Source organism: Dipodomys ordii, unplaced genomic scaffold (assembly GCF_000151885.1).
Source record: "Dipodomys ordii isolate 6190 unplaced genomic scaffold, Dord_2.0 Scaffold55, whole genome shotgun sequence".
Taxonomy (NCBI): Eukaryota; Metazoa; Chordata; class Mammalia; order Rodentia; family Heteromyidae; genus Dipodomys; species Dipodomys ordii.
In genome coordinates, this window is record NW_012267271.1 from 5,030,586 (window position 1) to 5,056,880 (window position 26,295).

The 26,295-nt window shown below is 51.5% G+C and overlaps 1 protein-coding gene across 1 annotated transcript; it reads left to right on the plus strand.

Annotated features, from left to right (window-relative positions):
* Nucleotides 1–228: 228 nt before the first annotated feature.
* On the plus strand, nucleotides 229–21,438 carry Tbc1d13 (TBC1 domain family, member 13). The gene is made up of 12 exons (XM_013021405.1): nucleotides 229–378; nucleotides 1,859–1,932; nucleotides 4,505–4,545; nucleotides 5,337–5,398; nucleotides 5,741–5,840; nucleotides 7,323–7,405; nucleotides 13,254–13,413; nucleotides 16,211–16,418; nucleotides 17,571–17,734; nucleotides 19,274–19,434; nucleotides 19,591–19,648; nucleotides 20,346–21,438. The coding sequence occupies exons 1-12, from the start codon at nucleotides 356–358 to the stop codon at nucleotides 20,409–20,411; spliced, it is 1,200 nt and encodes a 399-aa protein (XP_012876859.1). The 5' UTR covers nucleotides 229–355; the 3' UTR covers nucleotides 20,412–21,438.
* Nucleotides 21,439–26,295: the final 4,857 nt, after the last annotated feature.

Genomic DNA, 26,295 nt, shown 5'->3' on the forward strand with positions numbered 1-26,295 from the left:
TTATTTATTTATTTATTTTTTGCTACTGGTCCTGGGGCTTAAACTCAGGGTCTGGGCACTGTTTCTGAGCTGCTTTTTCTCAAGTCTAGCACTCTCAAATATTAAGAAAAGGAAAAAAAAAAGTTCCCGGAAGCTCAGGAAAAGCACACGAGGCGCGCGCAGAGCGCATGCGCAGCGCGGGAGGAGGGGGGGAAATGCTCCGCACGTGACTGTGGGCGGGGCCGGGCAGGTCGGAACGCGCACTGCTCGCGGGTTTGTTTCCGGCCGGAGGCTTTCGCGGAGCGCCCCGCGTCCCCGGGGGGCGGCGGTGACTCCCGAGGCTGCAAAGGCACCCGGGGGTTCAGAAGTCAACGCCATGTCGAGTCTGCACAAGAGCCGGTAAGGGGCGCCCGGGCCCGATCGCCCCGGCTGCCCCCGGCTAAGCGCCGGGGCTGCGGTGCAGGGCGGGCCGGCGCCTGCGCAGCCCGGAGTGCAAGGCCCGGCCGAGGGTCGCGGGGGCCTCCGCCTCGCCCAGGCGCCTGTGGGCCCGAGGGGAGGAGTGGCCGAGCCGCTGGGGTCCCCGCGGACGTGGCCCTCCCTGGCCCGAACCTCCTTCCTTCCCGAGATGTCTGCCTCTTCCAGCATCTGCCCCCGACCCCCAGCACCCTCCTTTCACCAAATGCTCCCCGCACCCCCCCCCCGTGCCCCTTTCTTCCTAGAAACCCAAGAGAACCAGCCTGGCCTCCCCCAGGCCACATCTTGCACCGTTGGCCAAATTTTTTTCCTCTTTTTTTTTTTTTTCCTCTTCTTCCTCTAGGAGTTACTATTTATCTTTTGTCCTTGCCCGAGGACAGGTCTGGAAGACTTACAATAGTTACTTTTCTGAACGTGGAAACTGCGGGCAGATTGCACAGACCCATTGTTTGCTAATCCAGTTACTCCCAATTCCTAGAATTGCTTGAGTCTCACGGTAGTAGCTGTAATCTGGGCTACTCTTGGCCTTTTTGTAGTGTTCAATAAATAAACGCCAGCTCTCTGTATAGTAGATAATGCTTTAATGTAATTAAGTAATTTACTTTTTGTGCCAATACTGGAGCCTGAACTCAGGGCCTAGGCACTGCCCCTAAGCTTTTTTTTTTTTTTTTTTGCCAGTCATGGGGCCTGAACTCTGGGCCTGAGCTCTGTCACTCAGCTCTTCAGCTCAAGGCTAGCACTCTACCACTTGAACCACAGCACCGCTTCTGGCTTTTCTTTTCTGCTTATGTGGTGCTGAGGAATCAAACCCAGGGCTTCATGCATGCAAGGCAAGCACTCTACCACTGAGCCACGTTCCCAGCCCACCCCTGAGCCTTTTTTGCTCAAAGCTAGCACTCTTGCCCTTCAGCCACAGCTTCACTTCTGGCTTTTTGGTGGTTGTTCAGAGATAAGCATTTTATGCCCTGGCTGGCTTTGAACCATGATCTCAGATAGAGCCTCCTGAATAGGCTTAGCAAATGCTTAATTTTATAGTGCTCATTCCAGTGCCCTATAGACAAGAAAACTGCTCAGATCTCTTATTTATTTATTCATTCATTCATTTATTTATGTATTTATTTTGCCAGTCCTGGGCTTGATCTCGGGCCTGGACACTGTTGCTGAGCTGCCACTTGAGCCACAGCATGACTTCTGGCTTTCTCTGTTTATGTGGTACTGGGAGATCAAACCCAGAGTTTCATGCATGCCAGGCAAACACTGTACCAGTACGCTGCATTCCCAGCCCTCTCTCCTATCTTTTGATGGCCTCCCCGTTCCTGGGTTTAATGAAATGATCATTGCACTGGTGGCATGAGGGTGGGGGCTGCAAAGTGAGCTCCAGTTACCACCCTCTCCTCCTTTGTAGGATTGCAGATTTCCAGGATGTCCTGAAGGAGCCTTCAATTGCTTTGGAGAAGCTTCGGGAACTCAGTTTTAGTGGTAAGAAGCAACTACAGCATTATGGCTAGGATGGGGAGGGGAAGGTGTCAAGGTTTTATCTGGTGAGTTCTAGAAGCCAGTCTGAGCCTTAGGGTCTTCTTCAGAGCCGTTTCCCAGAGGAGTGGTGGCCACAGTTACACCTGGGGGAAGTTCCTCAGTCACTGGAGAGCCCAAGATGGAGAAGGAGGGTGGGGAGACCTTTGGATCCTGGTCAGGCCTTTCTTCAGTCCTCAACTCTCTTCCTGCATTACAGAATTTGGTTCGCTGCAGTATGTTTCTTGGTTCCCTCTCTGGTTTGGGGGTCGAAGCCAACAGTGAACTTTGGTTCATAGTAAAATTCCAGAATATTGGCTTGAAAGAAGGAACTGAATGAACCTCGGCCATTTTGAACTTTGCCCTCCCTGACATGGTTAATTTTCCAGCGTGAAGCTAACTTGTTGTTGTTGTTGTTTTTTCCTGTCTTTAAAAATTACCCAAAGTGACTGGGCATGGTGGTATGTGCCTATTAATCTTACCCACAGAGGAAAGCCTAAATGGGATTGTGGTCCAGGCTGGCCCTCCTGGGGTGGGAGTGTGTGTGAGCCCTATCTCAGTTAACCAGAGCAAAAAGAGCTGGAAGTGAGGCTCAGATAGTAAAGGACCAGTTTAACAAGTGGGAGGCCCTGAGTTCAAAACTCTGTTTTAGCACCAAAAAAAAAAAAATCCCCAAGTGTTGTGTAGCTCCCTAACTGCCTGCCACTACCCTGTCCCTGGCAAGGCTTTTATGTTGCCCTGTCCTTCCCATGCAGATACTGAGTGGCCCTGGCTGATGTAATTGTACCAGGGAAGGTATCACAATAGCTGCTCACAAGAAGAATTGGGCTGTTAGTTTTGGAGTGGTGCTGAGGCCCCAAAGAAGTAGCAGTATCTGATCATAGTAAAGAATTTGGGCTTAAGTTAGATCTGCGTTCAAGTTCTTGGTTATGTGTGTGCATGTATGCCAGTACTGGGGCTTGAACTCAGGGCATCGTGTTCTCCCTCCACTTTTTCTATCAAAGGTGGTGTACTACCACTTATACCATAACTCCACTTCTGACTTTTTGCTGGTTGTCAGTGAGATTTTCATGGGCTTTTATTTATTTATTTATTTTTTTGCTACTGGTCCTGGGGCTTAAACTCAGGGTCTGGGCACTGTTTCTGAGCTGCTTTTTCTCAAGTCTAGCACTCTACAACTTGAGCCTCAGCTCCACTTCTGGCTTTTGGTGGTTAATTAGAGATAAAGAGTTTCACAGACTTTCCTGCTCAGGTTGGGTTTGAATAGCAGTCCGCAGATGTCAGCCTCCTGAGTAGCTAGGAATACAGGGATGAGCCATTGGTGCCTAGCTATAGTGGATCCTTCGAGGGGGAAAAAAAATCTCAAGGTGTTATTCTCAAAAGAACATTCCATCCCGGGTGCCAGTAGCTCACACCTGTAAGCCTAGCTACTTAGGAGGCTGAGATCTGAGGATCTCGGTTCAAAGCCAGCTCGGGCAGAAAAGTCTGTGAAACTTTTTTTTTGGGGGGGGGGATGGGGTCAGTCATGGGGCTTGAACTCTGGGCCTGAGCTCTGTCCTTCAGCTCTTCAGCTCAAGGCTAGCGCTCTACCACTTGAGCTACAGCGCCACTTCCAGTTTTATGGTGGTTTATTGGCGATAAGAATTTCACGGACTTTCCTGCCCAGGCTGGGTTTGAACCTAGATACTCTGATCTCAGCCTCCTGAGTAGCTGGGATTACAGGTATGAGCCACCAGCGCCCGGCTGTGAAACTCTTGTTTTGTTTTTTGTTTTGGGTCCGGTCGTGGGGCCTGAACTCTGGGCCTGGGCACTGTCCCTCAGCTTTTCAGCTCAAGGCTAGTGCTCTACCACTTGAGCCACAGCGCCACTTCCGGCTTTTTTTTTTTCTTTTTGCTTATGTGGTGCTGGGGAATCAAATCCAGGGCCTCATGCATGCAAGGCAAGCACTACCACTGAGCCACCTTCCCAGCCCCCGGCTGTGAAACTTTTGTGGGGCCTGAACTCTGGGCCTGGGCGCTGTCCCTCAGCTCTTCAGCTCAAGGCTAGCGCTCTACCACTTGAGCCACAGCGTCCACTTCCGGCTTTTTTCTTTTTGCTTATGTGGTACTGAGGAATCGAACCCAGGGCCTTGAGCATGCAAGGCAAACGCTCTACCACTGAGCCACCTTCCCAGCCCCGGCTGTGAAACTCTTATCTCCAATAAACCACCAGAAAACCAGAAGTGTATTTATGGCTCAAGTGGTAAAGCACTGTCTTTGAGCTGAAGAGCTGAGGGACAGCACCCAGGCCCAGAGTTCAGCCCATGACTGACAAAAAAAAAAAAAAAAAACATTCCAAATGGAAGGTACTCTGGGCAAAGGCTGGAGCCATGGACAGAGATTACACACAGCATCAGCCTCCAGCCTGGAAGTGTCTGGTGGAAAATGATCCTAAAGAAAAATTTCTTGCTCTCCCTACGTCCTGCCAACTGGTTCCAAGACAGAGGGCTGGGGGTTCTGGGAGTCTGGCCTGTAGTGATCTGTGCCTGCTGTGTCCACAGGCATTCCCTTTGAGGGCGGACTGCGGTGCCTCTGCTGGAAGGTGGGTGTGCCTGAGGTGGGCTGCTCTGCTCTGGGTCCCTGGGTTCCTGCATGGCCATCCCCACCCCGCTCCTTCTGTCTGTTCTGCACCTTTGCTTGCTTGACTGACGATGTTTTTCTGCAAGTTCTAGGATTCGTCTGCCCTTTTGGCGTTCCCTCTAGCTCCCCTTGGAAGACGGGACGATATTGCCAATAAAGAAATGTTCTGGCTGGGTGCCAGTGGCTCATGCTTATAATCCTAGCTACTCAGGAGCTGAGATCTGAGGATGGTGGTTCAAAGCAGGAAGGTCCATGAGACTCTTATCTCAAATTAATCACCAGAAAACCTGAAGTGGCTCTGTGGCTCAAGTGGTAGAGCTCTTGCCTTAAGCTGACGTGCTCAGGGATAGCGCCCAGGCCTAGAGTTCAAGCCCCACAACCGACCAAAAAAAAAAAAAAGAAATGTTATGGAAATGATGTTTGTGGGGACCAAGGAAAGGCTGGTTTGTGCTGGAATCCATGAGCAGAACAGGAGGGGAATCCCTGGGGCATGCTTCTCAGCCCCTTGGAGTTTCAGGTTCCATTATCATTTGGAAGAATCTGTGTAAGGAAAAGCAGAGGGAAGCACTCTTTGGGATGCAGGAGGTGGGAGGCAGTGGAGAGGAAAGGGAAGCTAGGCTGCCTCAGTTCCTTGGTGTCTGCCATCTTGTGTGTGTTTGGCTTTACGAAGCCTTTCCGTGAGAAGCCCATTGATGGCCACCTGCTGTCCTGGGCAGGGCAGGTGACATCATAGCTGTGCCCCTCTCTGTGCAGATCCTCTTGAACTACCTCCCCTTGGAGAGAGCTTCATGGACCTCCATCCTGGCCAAACAGAGGTAAGGCCTGGGAATGGGAGAATGGTGATGGGAGACCCCAGACAGAAGCAGTCTTTGCGGGGCTGGGAAGGTGGCTCAGCGGTAGAGTGCATGCCTTGCAAGCATGAGGCCCTGGGTTCGATTCCTCAACACCACATAAGCAGAAAAAGCTGGAAGTGGCGCTGTGGCTCCAGTGGTAGAGCACTAGCCTTGAGCTGAAGAGCTGAGGGACAGCACCCAGACCCAGAGTTCAGGCCGCATGACTGGCAAAAAACAAACAAGCAGTCTTTGCCTTCTTTGCTAATTCTCTGGTCTGAGCTCTCTGGGCACCTTTGGGAATCACGCGTTCTCATCTTCCCGTAGGGAGCTGTACTCTCAGTTCCTGAGGGAAATGATCATCCAGCCTGGCATCGCCAAGGCCAACTTGGGGGTATCCAGGGAAGACGTGACCTTTGAGGACCATGTGAGTAGGGGAGAGGGGAGCCCTTGGGTCAGGCCAGGTGGGCCTGCTGGAGGACGGGTACAGCCTGGCCTTGGTCTCCGTGGACCTGCCAGGACCTCCTGTCTGCATTGTTGCCCAGCGCTAGACATTGTCTCACCCTGTTGCATCAGAGTCTTAATGGATAGTCCCTGCGCCTAGTCAGTTACACAAAGGTGAAGCCAGTGTCACATGGGGCCATGGGCAGCCCTGCCCCAGGTGCTCGGCAGGCACTGTCCCCACAGCCCTCATCCCTGGGCTTTTGACTTGAACTCTGGGGCTGGGCGCTGTCCCTCAGCTCTTCAGCTCAAGGCGTGCACTCTACCGCTTGAGCCACATGGCCATTTCCCATTTTCTGGTGGTTTATTGGAAATAAGAATCTCACAGACTTTGGGGCTGGGAAGGTGGCTCAGTGGTAGAGCGCTTGCCTTGCATGCATGAGACTCTGGGTTCGATTCCTTAGCACTACATAAACAGAAAAAGCTGGAAGTGGAGCTATTTCTCTAGTGGTAGAGTGCTAGCCTTGAGCTGAAGAGCCAAGGGACAGTGCCCAGGCCAGAATTTAGGCCCTACAACCGACAGAAAAAAAAAAAAAAAAGGAATCTCACAGACTTTGCTGCCCAGGGTTGGCTTTGAATCTTGGTCCTCAGATCTCAGCCTCCTGAGTAGCTAGGATAACAGGTGTGAGCCACCAGTGCCCAGCTTTTTTTTTTTTTTTAAATTAAGACTCACTGTGTAGCACAGAGGCTGGCCCTGAAGTCAAGATCCTCTTGCTTTAGCCTTCAGAGTCCTGGGATTACAGATATGTGCCATCATGCCTGGCTAAATGTTTTTGTTTGTTTGTTTGTTTGTTTCTATTTTTCTCCCCCAATTGCTGGGGTGCTGGTACTGGAACCTGGAGTTGCATGCATGCTAGGTTAGCACTCCTGGCCCAGCTTCTCTTCTCCTCAGTCCTTGAGGAAGGTTACCAGGACTATATAGGACAAGAAGGAGGATCGACTGCCTGACTGGTCGGGAGGGCGCCCTGTTCTCTCCTGAAATACTCAGCAGCTCCCTGGATGCTCAGCAGTAGAGATGAGCTGGCCTCCAGATAGAAGTTTAAGGACCACCCAAAGCAGGGCAAATGAGACTCAAGAGTCCTGATGGACATTCACTCATTCATTCACTCAGCAGCACTTAGTGAGCACATGCAGTCTGCAAGCTCCAGTGAGGGCAGTGTGCAGAAGGAACAGTCTTCCAGGCATGCTATACTCAGCACAGCATTCAGGGCTCACCGCCAATTGAGTCTGAAGGGGATTGAGGCCCTGGGAAGCCCTGTGCTGCCACTGAGCAGCCGTACTGAGGCTCTGTCTCTGGACCAGTGCTGGGTCTGTGGTGGACGGTGAGGGGGAGGAGGACACTGCTGAGGCTCCAACCTGGGATGGCCCAAGCTGGGCCTCAGACCAAGCAGCACCTCTCTCCCCACAGCCCCTCAACCCCAACCCCGACAGCAGGTGGAACACTTACTTCAGGGACAATGAAGTGCTGCTGCAGATCGACAAGGATGTCCGGTAAGAGGCACGGGGAGGGCTGGGAAGGTGGCTCAGTGGTACAGCGCTTGCATTGCATGCATGAGGCCCTGGGTTCAATTCCTCAGCACCATATAAGCAGAAAAAAGCCAGAAGTGGCACTGTGGCTCGAGTGGTAGAGCGCTAGCCTTGAGCTGAAGAGCTGAGGGACAGCGCCCAGGCCCAGAGTTCAGGCCCCATGACCAACAAAAAAAAAAAGACATGGGGACTGGCCACTGTCCCCTGGCTGTGGGGCTCAGGGCCTCCTTACCCTTGCCTTGTTCCATTGGTTCCTGGCGTTGATGGGTTCGTCTGATTGCGCATTCCACAGTCGCCAATCTCTGTGCCAGGCTCAAGGTTGAGCACTGGACCCACGGCCATGGTCTCTTTCCGGAAAGAGCTGTGGGCTGTGGGTGGAGAGTGATGGCAAAGCAGGCTTGCAGCCAGCACTGTGGTAAGTGTTTGGGGAGATGTGAGGGGGGTGCAAGGGATAGACAGGGCAGCCCTGTGAGCACACAAGGCCAGGAACGTTTTGGGAGCCTTGTCGAGGCCAACGGATGAAAGGCCAGGGTTGGACTTTAGGCTTGATCCCAAGGGTATAGGGCGGTTGTACAAAGGTCAGCAAGTGGTCTGGGAATGTGGAGTAATGGTAAAGTGCTTGCCTAGCATGCATAAGGCCCTGTGTTCAATTCCTCAGTACATATAAACAGAAAAAGCCAAAAGTAGCACTGTAGCTCAAGTAGTAGAGTGCTAACCTTGAGTAAAAGAAGCTCAGGAACAGTGCCCAGGCCCTGAGTGCAAGCCCCAGGACTGGCAAAAAACAAAAATAAGCAAAGGTCAGCAAGTAAAGGTCAAACCTGAGTGCTCAAGTGATGGGTGTGTATCTTTCCCCTCAGTGAAGAGATACTGGCTGTCAGGAGCTGGTGGTTCACGCCTGTAATACTAGGAACTCAGGAGGCTGAGATCTGAGAATCATGGTTCAAAGCCAGCTGGGGAAGGAAAGTCTGTGAGACTTATCTCCAATTAAGCACCAGAAAAGCAGAGCTGAAGAGCTCAGGACAGCGCCCAGGTCCAGAGTTCAAGCCCCCAACCAACAAAAAGAAAAAGAAAAAAAAAATACTGGGAACCTGGCTGTGTCACCCTGTTTCCTGGGGAGCCTGGCAGCCAGGGGAGCTGGAAGGAAGGAACATCCACAGGGCAGCGGGATGGGGAAGAGCTCTGGAGCCTGTTTGTCTGGTTCCACTTACGAGCATTGTTAGTGCTTAGCTGTGTGGCTTTGTACAGGTGGCTCAGGCTCTCTGGCCCTGAATAACTATATCTGGAATGGGAGTGAGACAGCAGAGGTGAAGGTTGTGAAGCCAGGCCTGGCCTCCGCAGTTAGGCCGGCCCAGCGCAGCAGCAAGGCCTCGGAACTTGGGCTGATGCAGGCCCCGCTGCTCACTGGCACCCTAGCGACGCCAGAAGCCGACATCTGAGGCTATGACTCAAAGCCAGCCTGGACAGAAAAGTCTGGGAGACTTACCTCCATGGAACACAAAAAAGCTGACGTGGCTCATGTAGTAGAGGACTAGCCTTGAGCAAAAAAGCTAAGGGAAAGCACCCAGGCCCTGATTCAAGCACCAGTACTGGTACACACGCATGTGCACCCACGTGCACACACACACACAATCATCAGTTCACCATTAGAGGGGCCCTCTTGAGCTCACCCCTCTGCCTAAAGCAGCCTGCCCAAGCTGCCTCCACACGCTCCGTCAGCAGTCCCAAGGGCAGCTCTCAATTGCTCCCACAGGCCAGGTGCGCCCTTGCTTGGCTGATTGGTCAAGGAATTGCCGTGTGAGGAGGGTGGATGGAACCTTCCTGAGATGGAAGGGGCTCCAGCGTACACAGGGAGACAAGATACTCCAGCCTTCATGGAATACATTGACTGCAAACACCATGCACGTAGTGTAGGGAGGAGAGGAGCAGAGCTGAGAATGAGCAGGGCTCCTTATAGAGAAGGAAACTGAGCAGGGCCTGGAAGGAAGAAGAGGGGCAGGGAGGCCCAGAGCTGCATGGAAGAGCCTGCTAGGCCCAGGGAACAGCCTGAGTGCCCTGTGGCTTGAGAAGGCGGGTGGCAGGATACAGATAAGAGGGAGATCCTGCTCACCCCCACTGCCCAGGGCTTTCCTCTGTCCAGGCCCCTGCTCAGATGGCCCCAGGAAGCCCCAACACAGAGTACTCTGTCTTGTTGTTTGGTGTTGCTGTAGCCTCTACCCAGAAGGTACTCTAATAGCCCTGTGTCAGTCTAGAGCCATGTGCCCAGCGGGGCCTGGTCCCTTCAGAGGCTGGCCACCTCCTGATGCACTTCTGCCTTTCCCACTCAGTTCATGGCACTTTGCACACGCCACTCCCCCCTCTGTCCATCCGTCCATCTGTCTGTCTCTCTTTTTCTTCTTTCTTTCATGTCCTGGGGCTTGAACTCAGGGCCTGGGCACTGTCCCTGAGGTTCTTTTCCTCGAGTCTAGCACTCTGCCACTCGAGCCACAGCACCACTTCTGGCTGTTTCTGTGTATGTGTCACTAAGGATTGGAACCCAGGACTTCATGCAGATTAGGCAAGGCTCACTAAGCAACCACTAAGCAGCATTCCCAGCCCATGGCCCACTTTCTTTGGTCAGGGTGTGCTTACTGTATACAAAGGAGCTTCATTATAGTTTTGCCATGCATGAGTATACTATATTCTGACCACTCACCCACTTCATGTCCTATCTCCTTAGCTGAACTGCTGTCTTTTCTTTTTTTTGGTCAGTCATGGGGCTTATACTCTAGTCTTCAGTGATGTCCCTCAGCTCTTCACTCAAGACGAGCCCTCTACCACTTGTGCCACAGCACCACTTCTGTTTTTTTCCTAGTGGTTTATTGGAGATAAGAGTCTCATGGACTTTCCTGCCTGGGCTGGCTATGAACCATGATCCTCAGATTCAGCCTCCTGAGTAGCTAGGATTGCAGGTGTGAGACACCAGCACCCAGCTCTCTTTTTTGTTAATAATTTTTAAATTGTTATAAAGGTGATGTGCAGAGGGATGAACTCTTTCTTTATTGTCAGTCACACAATGGATAACATTCTTCTGTGTATGTATGTGTAGATAATTATGTATGTATAAAATAACATATATAAGGGGCTGGGAAGGTGGCTCAGTGGTAGAGTGCTTGCCTTGCATGCATGAGGCCCTGGGTTTGATTCCTTAGTTCCACAGAAATAGAAAAAGCTGGAAGTCATGCTGTGGCTCAAGCAGTATAGCACTAGCCTTGAGCTGAAGAACTGAGGGACAGTGCCCAGGCCCAGAGTTCAAGCCCCATGACTAACAAAAAACAAAACAAAAAACAGATGCAGGGGCTGGGAAGGTGGCTCAGTGGTAGCGTGCTTGACTTGCATGCATGAGGCCCTGGGTTCGATTCCTCAGCACCACATACACAGAAAAAACTGGAAGTGGGGCTGACACTCAAGTGGTAGAGTGCTAGCCTTGAGCTGAAGAGCTGAGGGACAGCTCCCAGGCCCAGAGTTCAGACCCCACGACCGACAAAAAAACAAACAAACAAACATATGCATACTTCTTTTGTAAGGAGGGTTGAACCAAGGGCTTTATCCATGCTAGGTAAGCATTGTACCTCTGAGCTACATCCTTAGCCCATATATTTTTTTGTGTGTGCCAGTCCTTGGGCTTGAACTTAGGGTCTGGGTGCTGACCCTGAGCTCATTTGCTCAAAGCTAATGCTCTACCACTTTGAGCCACAGTTCTGCTTCTGGTTTTCTAGTGGTTAATTGGAGAAAAGAATCTCACAGATTTTCCTGCCCGATCTGGCTTTGAACCACAATCCTCAGATCTCATCCCCCTGAGTAGCTAGGATTACAGGTGTAAGCCACTGATACCCAGCCATATATTTAAAATAGAGTCATGGTTGTGGTTTAAAAGAAGACCTTTTTTTTGTGTGTGTGTGTGCTATACTGGGGCTTAACCTCCTGGGCCTTGGTGCTGTCCCTTAACTCTTTAGTAAAGCTCAAGGCTGGTGCTCTACCATTTCCAGCTTTAACTTTCCTATCTAGGCTAGCTTCAAACTATGATCCTCAGATCCCAGCCTCTTGAGTAATGAAGATTACAAGCAAGAAGACTTTTTTTTGCGCCATCTCTGGGGCTTGAGCTCTGGGCCTTGGCACTGTATCTGAGCTTCTTCTTTTTTTGGGGGGGGGTCCGATTGTGGGGCCTGAACTCTGGGCCTGGGCGCTGTCCCTCAGCTCTTCAGCTCAAGGCTAGCGCGCTCTACCATTTGAGCCACAGCGCCACTTCTGGCTTTTTTCTTTTTGCTTATGTGGTGCTGAGGAATCGAACCCAGGGCCTCAGGCATGCAAGGCAAGTGCTCTACCACTGAGCCACCTTCCCAGCTCCTCTCTGAGCTTCTTTTGCTCAAGACTACCACTCTACCACGTGCGCCAATGCATCACTTCCAGCTTTTTCTGTGTATGTGGTACTGAGGGCTTCATGCGTGTTAGACAAGCACTCTGGGGCTGGGAAGGTGGCTCAGTGGTAGAGCGCTTGCCTTACATGCATGACGCCCTGGGTTCGATTCCTCAGCACCACATAAGCAGAAAAAAAAGGCCAGAAGTGGTGTTATGGCTCAAGTGGTAGCGTGCTAGCCTTGAGCTGAAAAGCTGAGGGACAGCGCCCAGGCCCAGAGTTCAGGCCCCATGACCGGACCCAAAAAAAATTAAAAAAAATAAAAAATAAAGCCGGGCGCTGGTGGCTCACGCCTGTAATCCTAGCTACTCAGGAGGCTGAGATCTGAGGATCTCGGTTCAAAGTCAGCCCAGGCAGGAGAGACCGTGAGACTCCTATCTCCAGTAAACCACCAGAAAACCGGAAGTGGCGCTGTAGCTCAAGTGGTAGAGCACTCGCCTTGAGCTGAAGAGCGGGACAGCGCCCAGGCCCAGAGTTCAAGCCCCACGACCGACAAAAAAATAAATAAATAAAATAAAAAAATAAATAGACAAGCACTCTACCACTGAGCCATATTCCCAGCCCAAGAAGACACTTTTTAAAAGTATGTATATGTGCTGGGTGCTAGTAGCTCACACCTGTAATCTTTGCTACTGAGGGTCTGGGTTCGAGCATAGTCCAGGAGACACTTATCTCCAATTAACCACCAGAAAACCAGAAGTGGTGCTGAGGCTTAAAGTGGTAGAGCACTAGCCTTGAGCAAAAATGCTCAGGGACAGCACCAGGCCCTTAGTTTAAACCCCATGACCCACCAAAACAAAACAAAAAACTGTGAGCCGGGCAGCGGTGTCTCATGCCTGTAATCCTACTCAGGAGGCTGAGATCTGAGAATCATAGTTCAAAGCCATTCTGGGCAGGAAAGTCCATGAGACTCTTATCTCCAATAAACCACTAGAAAACAGGAAGTGGTGCTGTGGCTCAAGTAGTAGAGAGCTTGTCTTGAGCTGAAGAGCTGAGGGACAGTGCCCAAGCCCAGAGTTCAAGCCCCCCAGCCAACAAAAAAAAAAGCAAACCAAAAAACTTGTATATGTTTCTTTGCAAATATGTATAAAATATAAGAGTGTTTAGGATAAATGACTAGTGCTGTTCTTTGAAAAAGCATGTTTTCTTGATTAAAAGCTTATAGTTGAAAACAGACAGGGTTAAGCGTAGGTCAGTGGTGAAGCACATGCCTCACATGTGCCAGGCTCTGGGTTCTGTCCCCAGCACTGAAAAAAAAGCCCGGCACACAGAAGCCAACTGCGCCTGGGGTCATACAGGGCTAGACCAGCCAGCACCTCCACCGTGAGTGACAGCGTACTCTTCTGTTCCCTCTGACAGGAGGCTGTGTCCAGATATGTCCTTCTTCCAAAGGGCCACAGAGTACCCCTGCCTCCTCATCCTGGACCCCCAGAATGAATTTGAGACCCTTCGTAAGCGTGTTGAACAGACAACGCTGAAATCCCAGACAGTGGCCCGGAACCGGAGTGGAGTCACAAATGTAAGCATGAGCTGCCCTCCCTGCACTCTGAACAGCCTGTCACCCTCTGCCTCGCTGGACCACTCGCCATAGGACGTGAGCCCATGTCCACTTGCCCTCCACATGGTCCTGCAGAGCCTCCGTCCCTGGGGCTTTCTTTTTTTTTTGTTGGCTGGGGACTTGAACTCTGGGCCTGGGCGCTGTCCCTCAGCTCTTCAGCTCAAGGCTAGCACTTTACCACTTGAGCCACAGCGCTACTTCTGGTTTTCTGGTGGTTAATTGGATATAAGAGTCAAATGGAGGGCTGGGAAGGTGGCTCAGTGGTAGAGCGCTTGCCTTGCATGCCTGAGGCCCTGGGTTCAATTCCTCAGCACCACATAAGCAAAAAGAAAAAAAAAAGCCGGAAGTGGTGCTGTGGCTCGAGTGGTAGAGCGTTAGCCTTGAGCTGAAGAGCTGAGGGACAGCGCCCAGGCCCAGAGTTCAGGCCCCACAACTGGACCCAAAAAGAGTCAAATGGAGTTTCCTGTCCAGGCTGGCTTTGAATCACAATCCCCAGAGCTCAGCCTCCTGAGTAGCTAGGATTACAGGCTAGCTTTTTGCTAGTTATTTTTGGTGATGAAGTCTCACAGACTCTTATGCTCAGACTAGCTTTGAACTGAGATCATCTAGATTTCTACTTCCCAAGTAGTTAAGATTATAGGTATGAGCTGCAGGGGTGTGTGGGTGTGGGTGTGGGTTTGGGTGTGGGTGTGTGGGTGTGCAGGGGTGTGTGTGTGTGTGTGTGTGTGTGTGTGTGTGTGTGTGTGTGTGTGTGTGTGTGTGTGTGTGTGTGTGTGGCTTTTGACCTGGATCCTCTGTCCGTTGTCAGTGTCATATTGCTTTGTGTGTGGCAGAAAGTTTCAGGTCCCTGACCCCGTGTGTGTGTGTGTGTGTGTGTGTGTGTGTGTGTGTCTGTGTCTGTGTCTGTGTGTGTGTCTGTGTGTGTGTCTGTGTCTGTGTGTGGCTTTTGACCTGGATCCTCTGTCCGTTGTCAGTGTCATATTGCTTTGTGTGTGGCAGAAAGTTTCAGGTACCTGACCCCTACAGCAGGTACCTCAGCAGGCCTCTCCTGAGAACAAGGGTGTCCTCCGGCCTCCTTGCCCATCTTTTTTTTTTTTGGGTCCAGTCGTGGGGCCTAAACTCTAGGCCTGGGCCCTGTCCCTCAGCTCTTCAGCTCAAAGCTAGCACTCTACCACTTGAGTCACAGCACCACTTCCGGCTTTTTTCTTTTTGCTTATGTGGTGCTGAGGAATTGAACCCAGGGCCTCATGCATGCAAGGCTAACGCTCTACCACTGAGCCACCTTCCCAGCCCCTCCTTGCCCATGTAAGAGGGTGCATTCCAGAACACCACCTGGTATCCCGTCCACAACACATTGAGATCAGCTGGGACATTCTCCACTGTGGCAGGAGCAGCTATGGGTTTATTTCAGACCAGGACCAGGCAGGATTTGCTCCTTGCAGCAGGAAGTTCTGCTTCTCTGCCTCCAACATTTTACTTTTTCTTTTTTAAGTGCCAGTACTGAGGCTTAAACTCAGAGCCTGATTGCTATCTACCACTTGAGCCACACCTCCACTTCCAGCTTTTTTTGATAGCTAATTGGAGAAGAGATTCTCACAGCCTTACTACCAGGACTGGCTTTGTACTGTGAGCCTCAGTTACTAGCCTCCTCAGTAGCTAGGATTACAGAAGTTAGCCACCAGTGCCTCACTACCACTTTACATTTTGAGATGTCTCAGCTCATCGTCTGTTTTTGACATATTGATGATGTTTGTTCTTTTTTTTTTTTTTTTGGTGGGTTGTGGGCCCTGAGATCCGGGCCTGGGTACCATCCCTCAGCTCTTCAGCTCAAGGCTGGTGCTCTACCACTTGAGCCACAGTGCCACCTCCAGCTTTTTCTGCTCATGTGGTACTGAGGAATCGAACCCAGGGCCTCATGCATGCAAGGCAAGTACTCTACCACTGAGCCACTTTGCCAGCCCCATATTGAAGGTTTTTAATCTGAAGTGTGATTGCAATTTAGGAAAAAGTAAAATGTTGCTGATTGCCAGTGGCTCACACCTGTAACCCTAGCTACATAGGAGGCTGACATCTGAGGATTGTGGTTCAACGCCAGCCTAGATAGGAATGTCTGTAAGGCACTTATCTCCAATTAACCAGAAAAAATAAAAATAAAAAAAACCAGAAGCAGATCTCAAGTGAAAGAGCACCACCTTCAAACAAAATGAGCTTAGGGCCAGGCACGTAGTTGTGACTCGAGCCTGTAATCCTAACTACTCAGGCTGAGATCTGTGATGGAAGTTCTGTGCCAGCCTAGGCTGAAGTCTATGAAACTCATTTCCAGTTAATCACCAGAAAGTAAGAAGTGTCTCTGTGGCTCAAAGTAGTAGCGCACTGGCCTTGAGCATAAAGCTCAGGGATAGGGCTCAGGCCTTGAGTTCATGCCCCAGGACTGGCATGCACGCACGTGTGCACACACACACATTTTAAATACATATCTAGATATTTTTTCTCTTACGGTTGTATTTAAATAACTAGCATTTGGTCAAGATACTGATGTTTCTACCATGCAGAACGTTCTTCCTTCCTCCTTCCTCGTACTCTCAGTCCAGAGGAAAAGCAACATTCTGGTTTTAGTTCCATAAATAATAATACCCCAGCTCCACTGTCTGGCAGCATCTCCCTGACTCTAGGTTTGCCTGCTTATTCCCATGCTGGTTTTGGCACACACTTCAATGCCCCTCGGTGCTCCCTGGCAAAGCTGTCTATTTCTCCCCAGATGAGCTCCCCGCACAAGAATCCTGCGCCGGCCCTGAATGAGTACGCAGTGCTGCCCAACGGCTGCGAAGCCCACTGGGAGGTGGTGGAGCGAATCTTGTTCATCTACGCCAAGCTCAACCCCGGCATCGCGTACGTGCAGGGCATGAACGAGATCGTGGGGCCTCTCTACTACACCTTTGCCACTGACCCCAACAGTGAGTGGAAAGGTAGGCATGCCCACCACTTACTTCCCCCTTTGCTGGCTCCCGGGACAAAAACTTCCAGGGCCATGTGAAACTGTGGGTCTTGTCCCCCACAGGTCTCCATTCTTCCTCTGCCAGATGTGGGGTCAGACTGGTTCGTATCCAGCTCTGCCTTCTAGAGTGACGCCATATACTGATCTCTTTATATTCGCCACTTAATTTCTGGTAGAAGAGATGAGATGTATGCACAGGAAGCTGGATGACAAAATTTTTAAATTGCCACCTAGAAAACATAGAAGAAATTGCTGTATTGGGGCTGGGAAGGTGGCTCAGTGGTAGAGCGCTTGCTTTGCATGCCTGAGGCCCTGGGTTCGATTCCTCAGCACCACATAAACAAAAAGAAAAAAGCTGGAAGTGGCGCTGTGGCTCAAGTGGTAGAGTGCTAGCTAGCCTTGAGCTGAAGAGCTGAGGGACAGCGCCCAGGCCCAGAGTTCAGGCCCCACAACCGGACCAAAAAAAAAAGAAATTGCTGTATGAAGGTTGCCACTGGTGGTTCACACCTGTTATCATAGCTACTCAGAAAGTTGAGGGGGCTGGGAGGGTGGCTCAGTGGTAGAGTGCTTGGCCTTGTATGTATGAGGCCCTGGGTTCGATTCCTTAGCATCACATAAGCAGAAAAAGCCAAAAGTGACGCTGTGGTTCAAGTGGTAGAGCGCTAGCCTTGAGCTGAAGAGCTGAGGGACAGCGCCCAGGCCCAGAGTTCAGGCCCCACGACCAACAACAACAAGAAAAAAGTTGAGATCTCAGGATCAGAGTTCAAAGCCAGTCCAGGCAGAAAAGTCTAGGAGACATCTCCAATTCTCCACCATAAAGGTGGAAGTGGAGGTGTGGCTACTGTAGTAGAGTGCCAGCCTTGAGTGAAAAAGCCACGGAAGGGAGTTAGGCCCTGAGTTCAAGCCTCAGAAGAGGCACAAAAAAAAAGACAAAAGGTAATTTCTATTTGAGTGCACGTTTGTCACGATGCGCAGGGAGCGGAGGTGTTGAGGTTGAGGGCTCACCTGTGGGTGGCCAAGGACAAGAGAGTAGAGCGGCATGGAGACCCTTGGAGGTGGGGTGAGGGGGCACTGGGAGGGCCTCCTGTCCTCCGCCAGGCCCACCCTCTGCCGTCTCCCCCAGAGCACGCCGAGGCGGACACCTTCTTCTGCTTCACCAACCTTATGGCCGAGATCCGGGACAACTTCATCAAGAGCCTGGATGACTCACAGTGCGGCATCACCTACAAGATGGAGAAGGTGTACTCCACCTTGAAGGAGAAGGACATGGAGCTCTACCTGAAACTGGTAAGGCCTCCCACAGCCTGGGGCAGGGGCCGGGGGTAGAGGACAGGAGGCACGGCAGGCTGGGGCGGGGCGAGGTGGACAGCTGCCGCTGCTGGCATACACCAGCCGATACACGTGCCATGCTGGTCCACACCCTAGGACACAGACAGGCCTGGGCCCAGCATCCCTACCTTTGGGGAGGGCGAAGTCTGGAGTGTTGCCCATTTGTGCCAGGCACAGGCACTGAGTGAGGTGAGCCTGGCAAGTCCCAAGTCGCTCACAATCGTTACTGTCCTGGCACTCCGTGTTTATATCAGAAAACAGCTCTGTAGAGGAAGATAGATGTATGTTTGTTCGTTGTTTTTTTTTTTGCATCCGGTTGTGGGGACTGAACTCTGGCCCTCAGCTCTTCAGCTCAAGGCTAGCGCTCCACCACTTGAGCCACAGTACCACTTCCGGCTTTTTTTCTTTTTGCTTATGTGGTGCTGAGGAATCGAACCCAGGCCCTCAGGCATGCAAGGCAAGCACTCTACCACTGAGCCACCTTCCCAGCCCGGAAGATAGATGTTTCTATATAAACTGTTTTGTAAAAAAGAAAAAAATAGACACTTGCTTTTTAAATCCAGAATGCTATTTTGCTATGTATAGCATTTTGTTTTTTCAGTTAATATTCATTGTGGCTGGCCAGAGGGCTCAGCTATGATGGGAATTAGTGCCTGTGGGACATTTCACATCCTGAGCATGAGACTAGGTTAGAGGCATGGCTCAAGTGCTAGCAACCATTAGCTAGCTGTGAGCAAGAGAGCCAAGTGAGTGCAAGGTCCTGAGTTCGAGCCTGGTACCAGCAAAATCAAAAAAACTAAATAACTTAAAAAAGATCAGACTTGGGGCTGGGGGTTTAGCCCAGCGGAAGGGCGCCCACCCGGTGCGTGCAAAGCCCTGGGTTCGGTCCTCAGCCCTGGGGGGAAAAAAAAAGCTACAAAAAAGATCAGACTTCTAGGAAATACCTGGTGATGTCATTGTGCCCAAATCCTAGGCCATGATCTACAGTGCTTCCTTGCTTTCTTTCTAGTAAATCAATAAATGCATCATTGTTTGTGCTGGTTGAACTTAAGGCCTTGCACTTTCACCCAGCATTTTGACTAACCGCAGGTCCTTTACCACCTAAGTCCAGCATTTGGCCAGAGTCTGACAGACTTTTCTGCCCAAGCAGACTTCAAACTGAGCCTCAGATTACAGCCTCCTCAGTAGCTAGGAATCCACGTACAAATCACTAGCACGTACCTACACAGAGTTCTAGCAGAACACAAGGTGTCATTTGCAAGTCAGCAGAGCTTGGATAGAACCCAGGGCTTCTGGCATCATTGGCCAGCGGGAGGCTGAGCCAGGCTCCGGCAGAGCCAGCACCAGCTCCGTTCCCTGGGCAGCCCAGTGGCCCACAGGTGCTGCATCCTCCGCATGGAGCCTGGCCTGCTTCTGACCCACACTCAATGGCAGGCTGCCCCAAAGTCATGGCAGCCGGCCAGCATGCGAGCCTGTACCCCACCTCTGTCTCCCCAGCAAGAGCAGAACATCAAGCCGCAGTTCTTTGCCTTCCGCTGGCTGACGCTGCTACTGTCCCAGGAGTTCCTGCTGCCCGATGTCATCCGCATCTGGGACTCTCTCTTCGCTGATGACAACCGCTTTGACTTCCTCCTCCTGGTGTGCTGTGCCATGCTCATGTGAGTTCACCCATGCCTGGCCAGACAGGAAGCTCTTTGCCCTAGGGGTGGACAGGCCTGGGCTCTCTGGGCTGGAGAGGGCCGGGGGTGGTGAGGGGGAAGCGGGAGGGCCGCAGGGCACTGGGTCCCAGCACCGGGCCTCTTTGTTCTCCTCAGACTGATCCGGGAGCAGCTCCTGGAAGGGGATTTCACGGTCAACATGCGGCTCCTGCAGGTAATGGGCATGCGAGGGAATCCCCACTTCAGTCATGAGGCTGACCCTTAGCAAGCCCCGCCCAGTGCCGGCCATCATGGCGAGCTGCAGTTAGCAACAGGAGAGTGTACTGGGGTCTAGGGTCCAGACCCCTGAGGCAGGTCTGGTTTGGATCTGGGTTTGAATCCTGGTCGTCCATTGATCCCCAGTATTGGGTGGCCTTGAGTAATGGCTGAGCTCTAAATCATGTGCTCTCCATAAGGTGACCATGCCCAGAACACAGATCCTTAGTAACCCTGCTCAGAGTTAAGAATGCCGTGTGCTCCCAGGGCTCCTGTGAGTTCGTGCCCTTGTTCTGCACATGTCATGTGACCTGAGCCCAAGGCCTCTCTAGGCTCGCTTCATCATTGCCTGGCTAAGCTAGATCTCTAAACCAGGCGGTCTCGGTGACCGTCCTAGGGTGGTTGAGATGGGTGTTAAGACTCCAGGTTTGGGCTGCAGCAGGGAGGTCCCGGGCCCAGGAAAGACTTTGGGGTGTAATGTTGGCTTGGTTAATGACGTGCCAGGGTTGGGGCAGATAGACCAGTGCCTGGTGTTGTATGGTCCCTGCCCCCAATGCTCACGCGTGGTGACAGGTGCGCCTGGGGAGCAGTGGGTGTGGCCAAGGTAGCAAAGGCTGAGCTGCTCAGGGGCGTATTATTGCCTTTCCCATGTCCAGGATTACCCCATCACGGACGTCTGCCAGATCCTACAGAAAGCCAAGGAGCTCCAAGACTCAAAGTAGCCTTGCAGCAAGAGGCCTGGCTTGGGGAGGGCAGTTCCCCACCTGGCTTCCAGGACCACCAGCCTGGAGGAGGCTGCAGGCTCAGCCTGGCTCGCAGGCACACCGCTGGGCGGCACTGCACTGTGCTGCATCCCAGCCTCGCAGCCCTGCTGCCTCCCTGCCCTTCAGCCGTGCACCATCTTCCCAGGCTGTTGAACAGGGCTCCAGGGCCCAAACGGGCTGTGCCATTTGGGGCACCGGAGGGCTGGCAGGGCTCCCTCCTGCCTCTGCCCCTCTGCTCTTCCTTCTTACTTCCGGCCTTCTGGGCACTGGTCAGCTGGTGTGCTAGGCAAATGGGCCAGATACCACGTTGGGCTTGGTGCTCAGGCCTCCCTTCGGGGAAGCCACACCGAAGGAGCCCAGTGACTGCCAGGCCCACGTCCCCCCTCTGCCCCTCCCACCAGGAGTGGCATGTGTGTCCCCTAGACGTCTCTGCTTGTCTTTGTGTGTTAGGGGTGGGGTGAGGACCCCAAAGATATTGGGGTCCCTGTAGGTCCCTGCTCCCCCTTCTCTGGCTCTCTACCTCTGTCCCTCCCACCTCTTTCTAGAGTGTGAGTGTTACTCTTGCTGTATCTTCCATACTCGCTGCTCTCTTGGGGTGCCTTATCCTGAGCCTCCTGAACTCTCCTCCCCTTTGCTCCCACGAAGCCAGAAGGCGGAGTCTGGCTCACCAGGGCTCCTGGAGGTCAGCTTTGGCCTTGGCATCCTGTTCCCATCCCCCAGCCTGAGACTCCCAGGTTCCCCAGGCTGGGAGGGAATTCTCGGGGTGTCACCAGAGGGCCCTGGTCCTGTTCCCCGTGACAGAAATCTTGGAAACCAAAAGCTGCCGAGAAGCTGTGGCCCGAGAAGCTTTGCTCCCCATGCCGGTTCTGTGTGTAAGAACGGAGGGAGCGTGGGCTCCTGGGAGCGTTCCCAGTGGCCTTTGTGTCTCGGAGAACAAGGTTATTAAGGCCATTCTGGGCCAGGCATGCGGGACCTGAGGAGCTGACCCCGGCTAGCTAGCCTGGGTCCTGTCAGCGCCTGGAGACCATGTCTGTACCTGGTGCCCCTCACTTCCACCAAGGCAGAGAGATGTGCTGGCCCATTCTTGGCCACCTCTGCTTGGCTCTGCCCAGGAATTAGGACAGGTGCACCTGCACAGGTGCCGCTGGGCACTCTTGGCTCTTCAAGGAATGGGTTCTTCTAACCACACTGTCTCTCCTTTGTTGAGGGGGTAATGGAGCAAGGGTCCTCACCTCACACTGGCCAGCAGGAGCTGGACCTCAGTAGGCTTTCCTGGGCTGGTAGCAGGTCCTCCGCTGCCCCCAGGCCTTCGTGTGGGCTTTGAGTAGAGGCTTCTGGGGCTTGATGGCCTGCCTTTGTCAGCCCTCAGCACAGCACTGGGATGTTTTGTTTTGTTTACTATTTATTCAGACTCCTGGCTAAGAATTGCACATTAGCAAGTGCTTTGGAGATTGGGGGTGGTGCCTGGTTTTATTTCCCAGGGTCTACAGTCCATCCTCAGCAGATCGTAGCTGACAGAACAAGAACGCAGTGTTGGAAACACCAGAGCTGGTGTCCTTAGCCATGGGCAGACACTCCCGCCATCTGGTCAACCCTCAACCCAGAACCTGACCCCTTCATACCTGAGGCCTGGGCCACTGCCTGGGACCCAACAGACACTGCCCAGGATGCCTGAGTCCTCTTGCCTTCCCCGCCTTCCTTCCTGGGGTTATACTACTTGAATCACTGCTTCTGATTTGCCTTGTCCTTGAGGTGAAGGTTGCAAGCACAGGGACCACGTCTTGGTTAGGCTGAGCTCCCCTGGGGGTGCTGCCTGAGGACAGAACCTGCCCTCTATTCTGCTCCAGATTCTCCAGCGAGGGCTACAAAGTTGGGATGCTGTTAGCTTCCATGGGGGAAGCCGCCCCAGGACTACAAACACAAAGATGGAGCTGTGGGAGGGCCGCAGTCCAGAGGGTCAGCATGTTAGTCTGCTTTAGGTTTTTCATCTGTTTTGTTCTTTGAATCAGTGCTGTTGATGAGTTGTCTTTAATAAATCATGTGTTCTTTGCAATGGCTGTTTGTGCTCTGATGGACTGACACCCCAGAGATCCTGACCAATGGGAAAATGAGCCAGGATGAGGTTGAAAGAAGGCCAGGAACACCTTGTTGCTAAACTTGGAAGTCAAGCCCAAGCCGCAAGTGGGGGGAAGGGGGGGGGCTATGGATGAGGAAGGAGGCCTGACAAGCTATGGCCACCTTATATTTGTTTAAGAACCAGAAGGGAGCTGGGCGCTGGTGGTTCACACCTGTAATCCTAGCTACTCAGGAAGCTGAGATCGGAGGATTGTGGTTCAAAGCCAGCCCGGGCAGGAAAGTTTCACGGACTTATGAAACTCTTATCTCCAATATACCACCAGAAAATCGAAAGTAGTGCTGTAGCTCAAGTGGTAGAGTGCTAGCCTTGAGCTGAAGAGCTGAGGGACAGCGCCTGGGCCCAGAGTTCAAGTCCCACAACCGACAAAAAAAAAAAAGAACAGGAGGGCCTCACTGTAGCTTAGAAACTTCTGGAACTTATAATACCATGCTAGGCCCTTTTTTCTTTTTTCATTTTCCCCAGTGCCCACATTTAAAAACCTTTACGATATATCTGTAGATACAGAGAGCTGGGTGCCAATAACCTTAGCTGTTCAGGAGAATGAGATATGAAGATTGCAGATTGAAGCCAGAATGGGCAAGAAAGACTATGAGACTCTTAACCTTTAATTAACCATCAAAAAGCTGGAAACAGTTGTGACTCAGGTGGTAGAGTGCTAGCCTTGAGCTTAAGGACTGTCCAGTCCCTGAATTCAAACTAGGATAGCTTTGAACTGTGATCCTCAGATCTCAGCCTCCTGAGTAGGATTACAGGCATGAGCCATCAGCGTCTGGCTGGGGATTTAGGTTTGAAGCCAATCCAGGCAGAAAAGTCTGTGATACATATCTGAAATAACCAGCAAAAAGCTGGGCTGGTGACATAGCTCAAGTGGTAGAGCATCAGCCTAAGCAAGCATAAGGTGCTGTGGTAGAACCCTAGTACTGCAGAGAAAAAAGGGGGGGCTGTGGCTGTGTTTCTAGTTGTAGAGCCATACTTAGAGTCAGGTCCTAGGTTCAATCTCAAAAAAAAAAGTGCTGAGAAGGTGGCTCAGTGGTAGAGCGCTTGCATGCATGAGGCCCTGGGTTCGATTCCTCAGCACCACATAAGCAGAAAAAAAAAAGCTGGAAGTGGCGCTGTGGCTCAAGTGGTAGGATGCTAGCCTTGAGCTGAAGAGCTGAGGGACAGCGTTCAGGCCCACGACTGGACCCCCCCCCCAAAAAAAAATAGACCATACTATTATATCAATTTATAATCATGAAAATTTCAAAAACAGGCTAGGAAGGTGACTCAGTGGTAGAGCACTTGCCTTGCATACATGAGGCCCTGGGTTCGATTCCTCAGCACCACTTAAGCAGAAACAAACCAGAAGTGGGGCTGAGGCTCAAGTGGTAGAGCGCTAGTCTACAGTTGAAGAGCTGAGGGACAGCGCCCAGGTGCAGAATTCAGGCCCCACGACGGACAAGAAAAAAGAAAATTTCAGAAACATCCATGATAACCTTACAATCCAGAGAAAAATCACTGATAAAATGTCTTTGCTTTTTGTTCCTGTCCTGGGGCTTGAACTCAGGGCCTGGGTGCTGTCCTGTGCTTTGTTTTGCCGAGGGCTAGTATTTCCACAGCTGGTGTTCTATACTTGAGCCACAACTCCACTTGCAGATTTTTGATGGGTATTTGAAGGTAAAGAATCTCTAGGACTAACCTTCCTGGTCTGGTTTCAAACCACAATCTTCAGATCTCAGTCTCTAGCTAGGATTATAGACATGAGCCCTGGTGCTCAGCCAAACTCTCGTCTCCAAACAACCAGCATAAAACTGGAAGTGGAGCTGTGGCTCAAGTATAGAGCACCCACTGTTGGGGGAAAAAGCTGATCTGGAGCACAAGTTCTTGAGTTCAAAAACTCCTGGCACTGTTGGCTCAATGCCTGTGGTTCTAGCTACCCAGGAGGCCGAGACCTAAGGATTACAGTTCCAAGTCAGCCTAGGCAGGAGAAGTCTGCGAGACTGATTTTTTTGTGGGTTGTTGAACTTGAACTCAGAGCCTAGGTGCTGTCCTTGAACTAGTGTTCTACTACTTTGAGCCATAGCATCATGTCCAGTTTCCTGGTGTCAATTAGAGATAAGAGTTTCACAGGGCTGGGAGTGTGGCTTACTGGTAAAGTGCTTGCCTACCATGCATGAGGTCCTGGGTTCGATTCTTCAGTACCAACAAGAGTCTAACAGACATTCGTGTCCTGGCTGACTTTGAATCACAATTCTCAGATCTCTGTCTCTTGAGTGATTAGGATTAGAAGTATGAACCACCTGCACCTGGCATCTGCAAGACTCATCTCTAATTAACAAGCAAAAAGCTGGAAGGAACTGTGGTTCAAGTGGTAGAGCTTCAGCCTTAAGCTAAGGGACAGTGTTCAGTTGTACTTCAAGTCCCATTACTGGTACATATGCATGCAGCTTGTTTTACACATACACACACACACACCAACAGAGTTTTGCAGGACAGGCCACTCCCAAATGAAGATAATCACCTATAAAGATAAGGGTACATTCTGGAACCAGAGTAATAATTTGTCTCCCTCAAGTAATAACAGCCATAACTTTTGAACCAGGAGAACCAGTGCTCAGATAATGAATGACCAGCCAGGCCACACCTGGAACTGGAACACTATGCATCCCTTTCATCCCCAGTTCCTAATTACTCCTCTATTTAAACCTAACACTTAAGTCTGTACCCCAAAGATGGCTGAAGGTAAAAGTATTCCTTTCCCATGGCATCTGTCAGTTAAGAATCTTTCTCCAGCCTTCGTGTCTCTAGTTTGCTACAGGGTCTAGTGACCAGACAGATATATTCCTTCCTAATAGATTTTTCCTATCATTTTCACTATTATTTGCATTGTGTCTGAATTCTCTGGGTATGAATGTGTGCACATGTGTGTGTATGCTGCATGCATGTGTGTGTTAAGATAACTACACTGATCTCTATATACAGATTATATACAGTCTATATATAATGATTTTTATTTCAGCCTTCCAAGTGCTGGGATTACAGATGTGCACTCTTGCACATGACTTTAATTTTTATTTTTTTGTTAGTCGTGTGGAACTCAAGGCCTGTTCTGTATGTGTATGTGTGTATATATATATATATATATACATATATACACTTACACATATACAGAACAAGTTTCTGTTTCAGCCAGCAGTTAGCATCTATATGAAATATGAAAACCATTGCTGATCTAGAAGTTATTGCTTATTTTGTGGTTGGCAGGATAGACGGGAGTCTGGCAAACCGGACCCCTCGTCCCGTTCAGGCAACTGGAAGGTCCCTCGGAGCTATTTTGAGGATTAAATGAAGCCGCGCTCAAAGGCTCAAAGCGCTTGACATTTGGACAGCATTTTGCGACCGGAAGTTTTGCGCATGCGCAACGTTAGGGGTTGGCCCAGGAGGCGCATGGATAGGCGGGGCCAGGCCTGTCATCGGCCAATCAGCAATTGAGGCGGTGGTGCCACGCCTTTCTAGGTCCGGGTTTTAGAAGGGCAAAGTAAGGGCAATGGGACCGGCGCCCGCTTCTAGTCCCAGCCTTCCCGAGCCTGAGCCCTAGCTCCCGTGCGCGCTTTCGAGCGGAAGGCGGCGGGGCATCCCGCCCTCCTCGGGCTCCTCTGCTCAGTTCCGCGCTGGGCCTCGCTCCCCCGGGCCGGGCCATGGGCGCGCTGCGCACCGGCCTGGCGT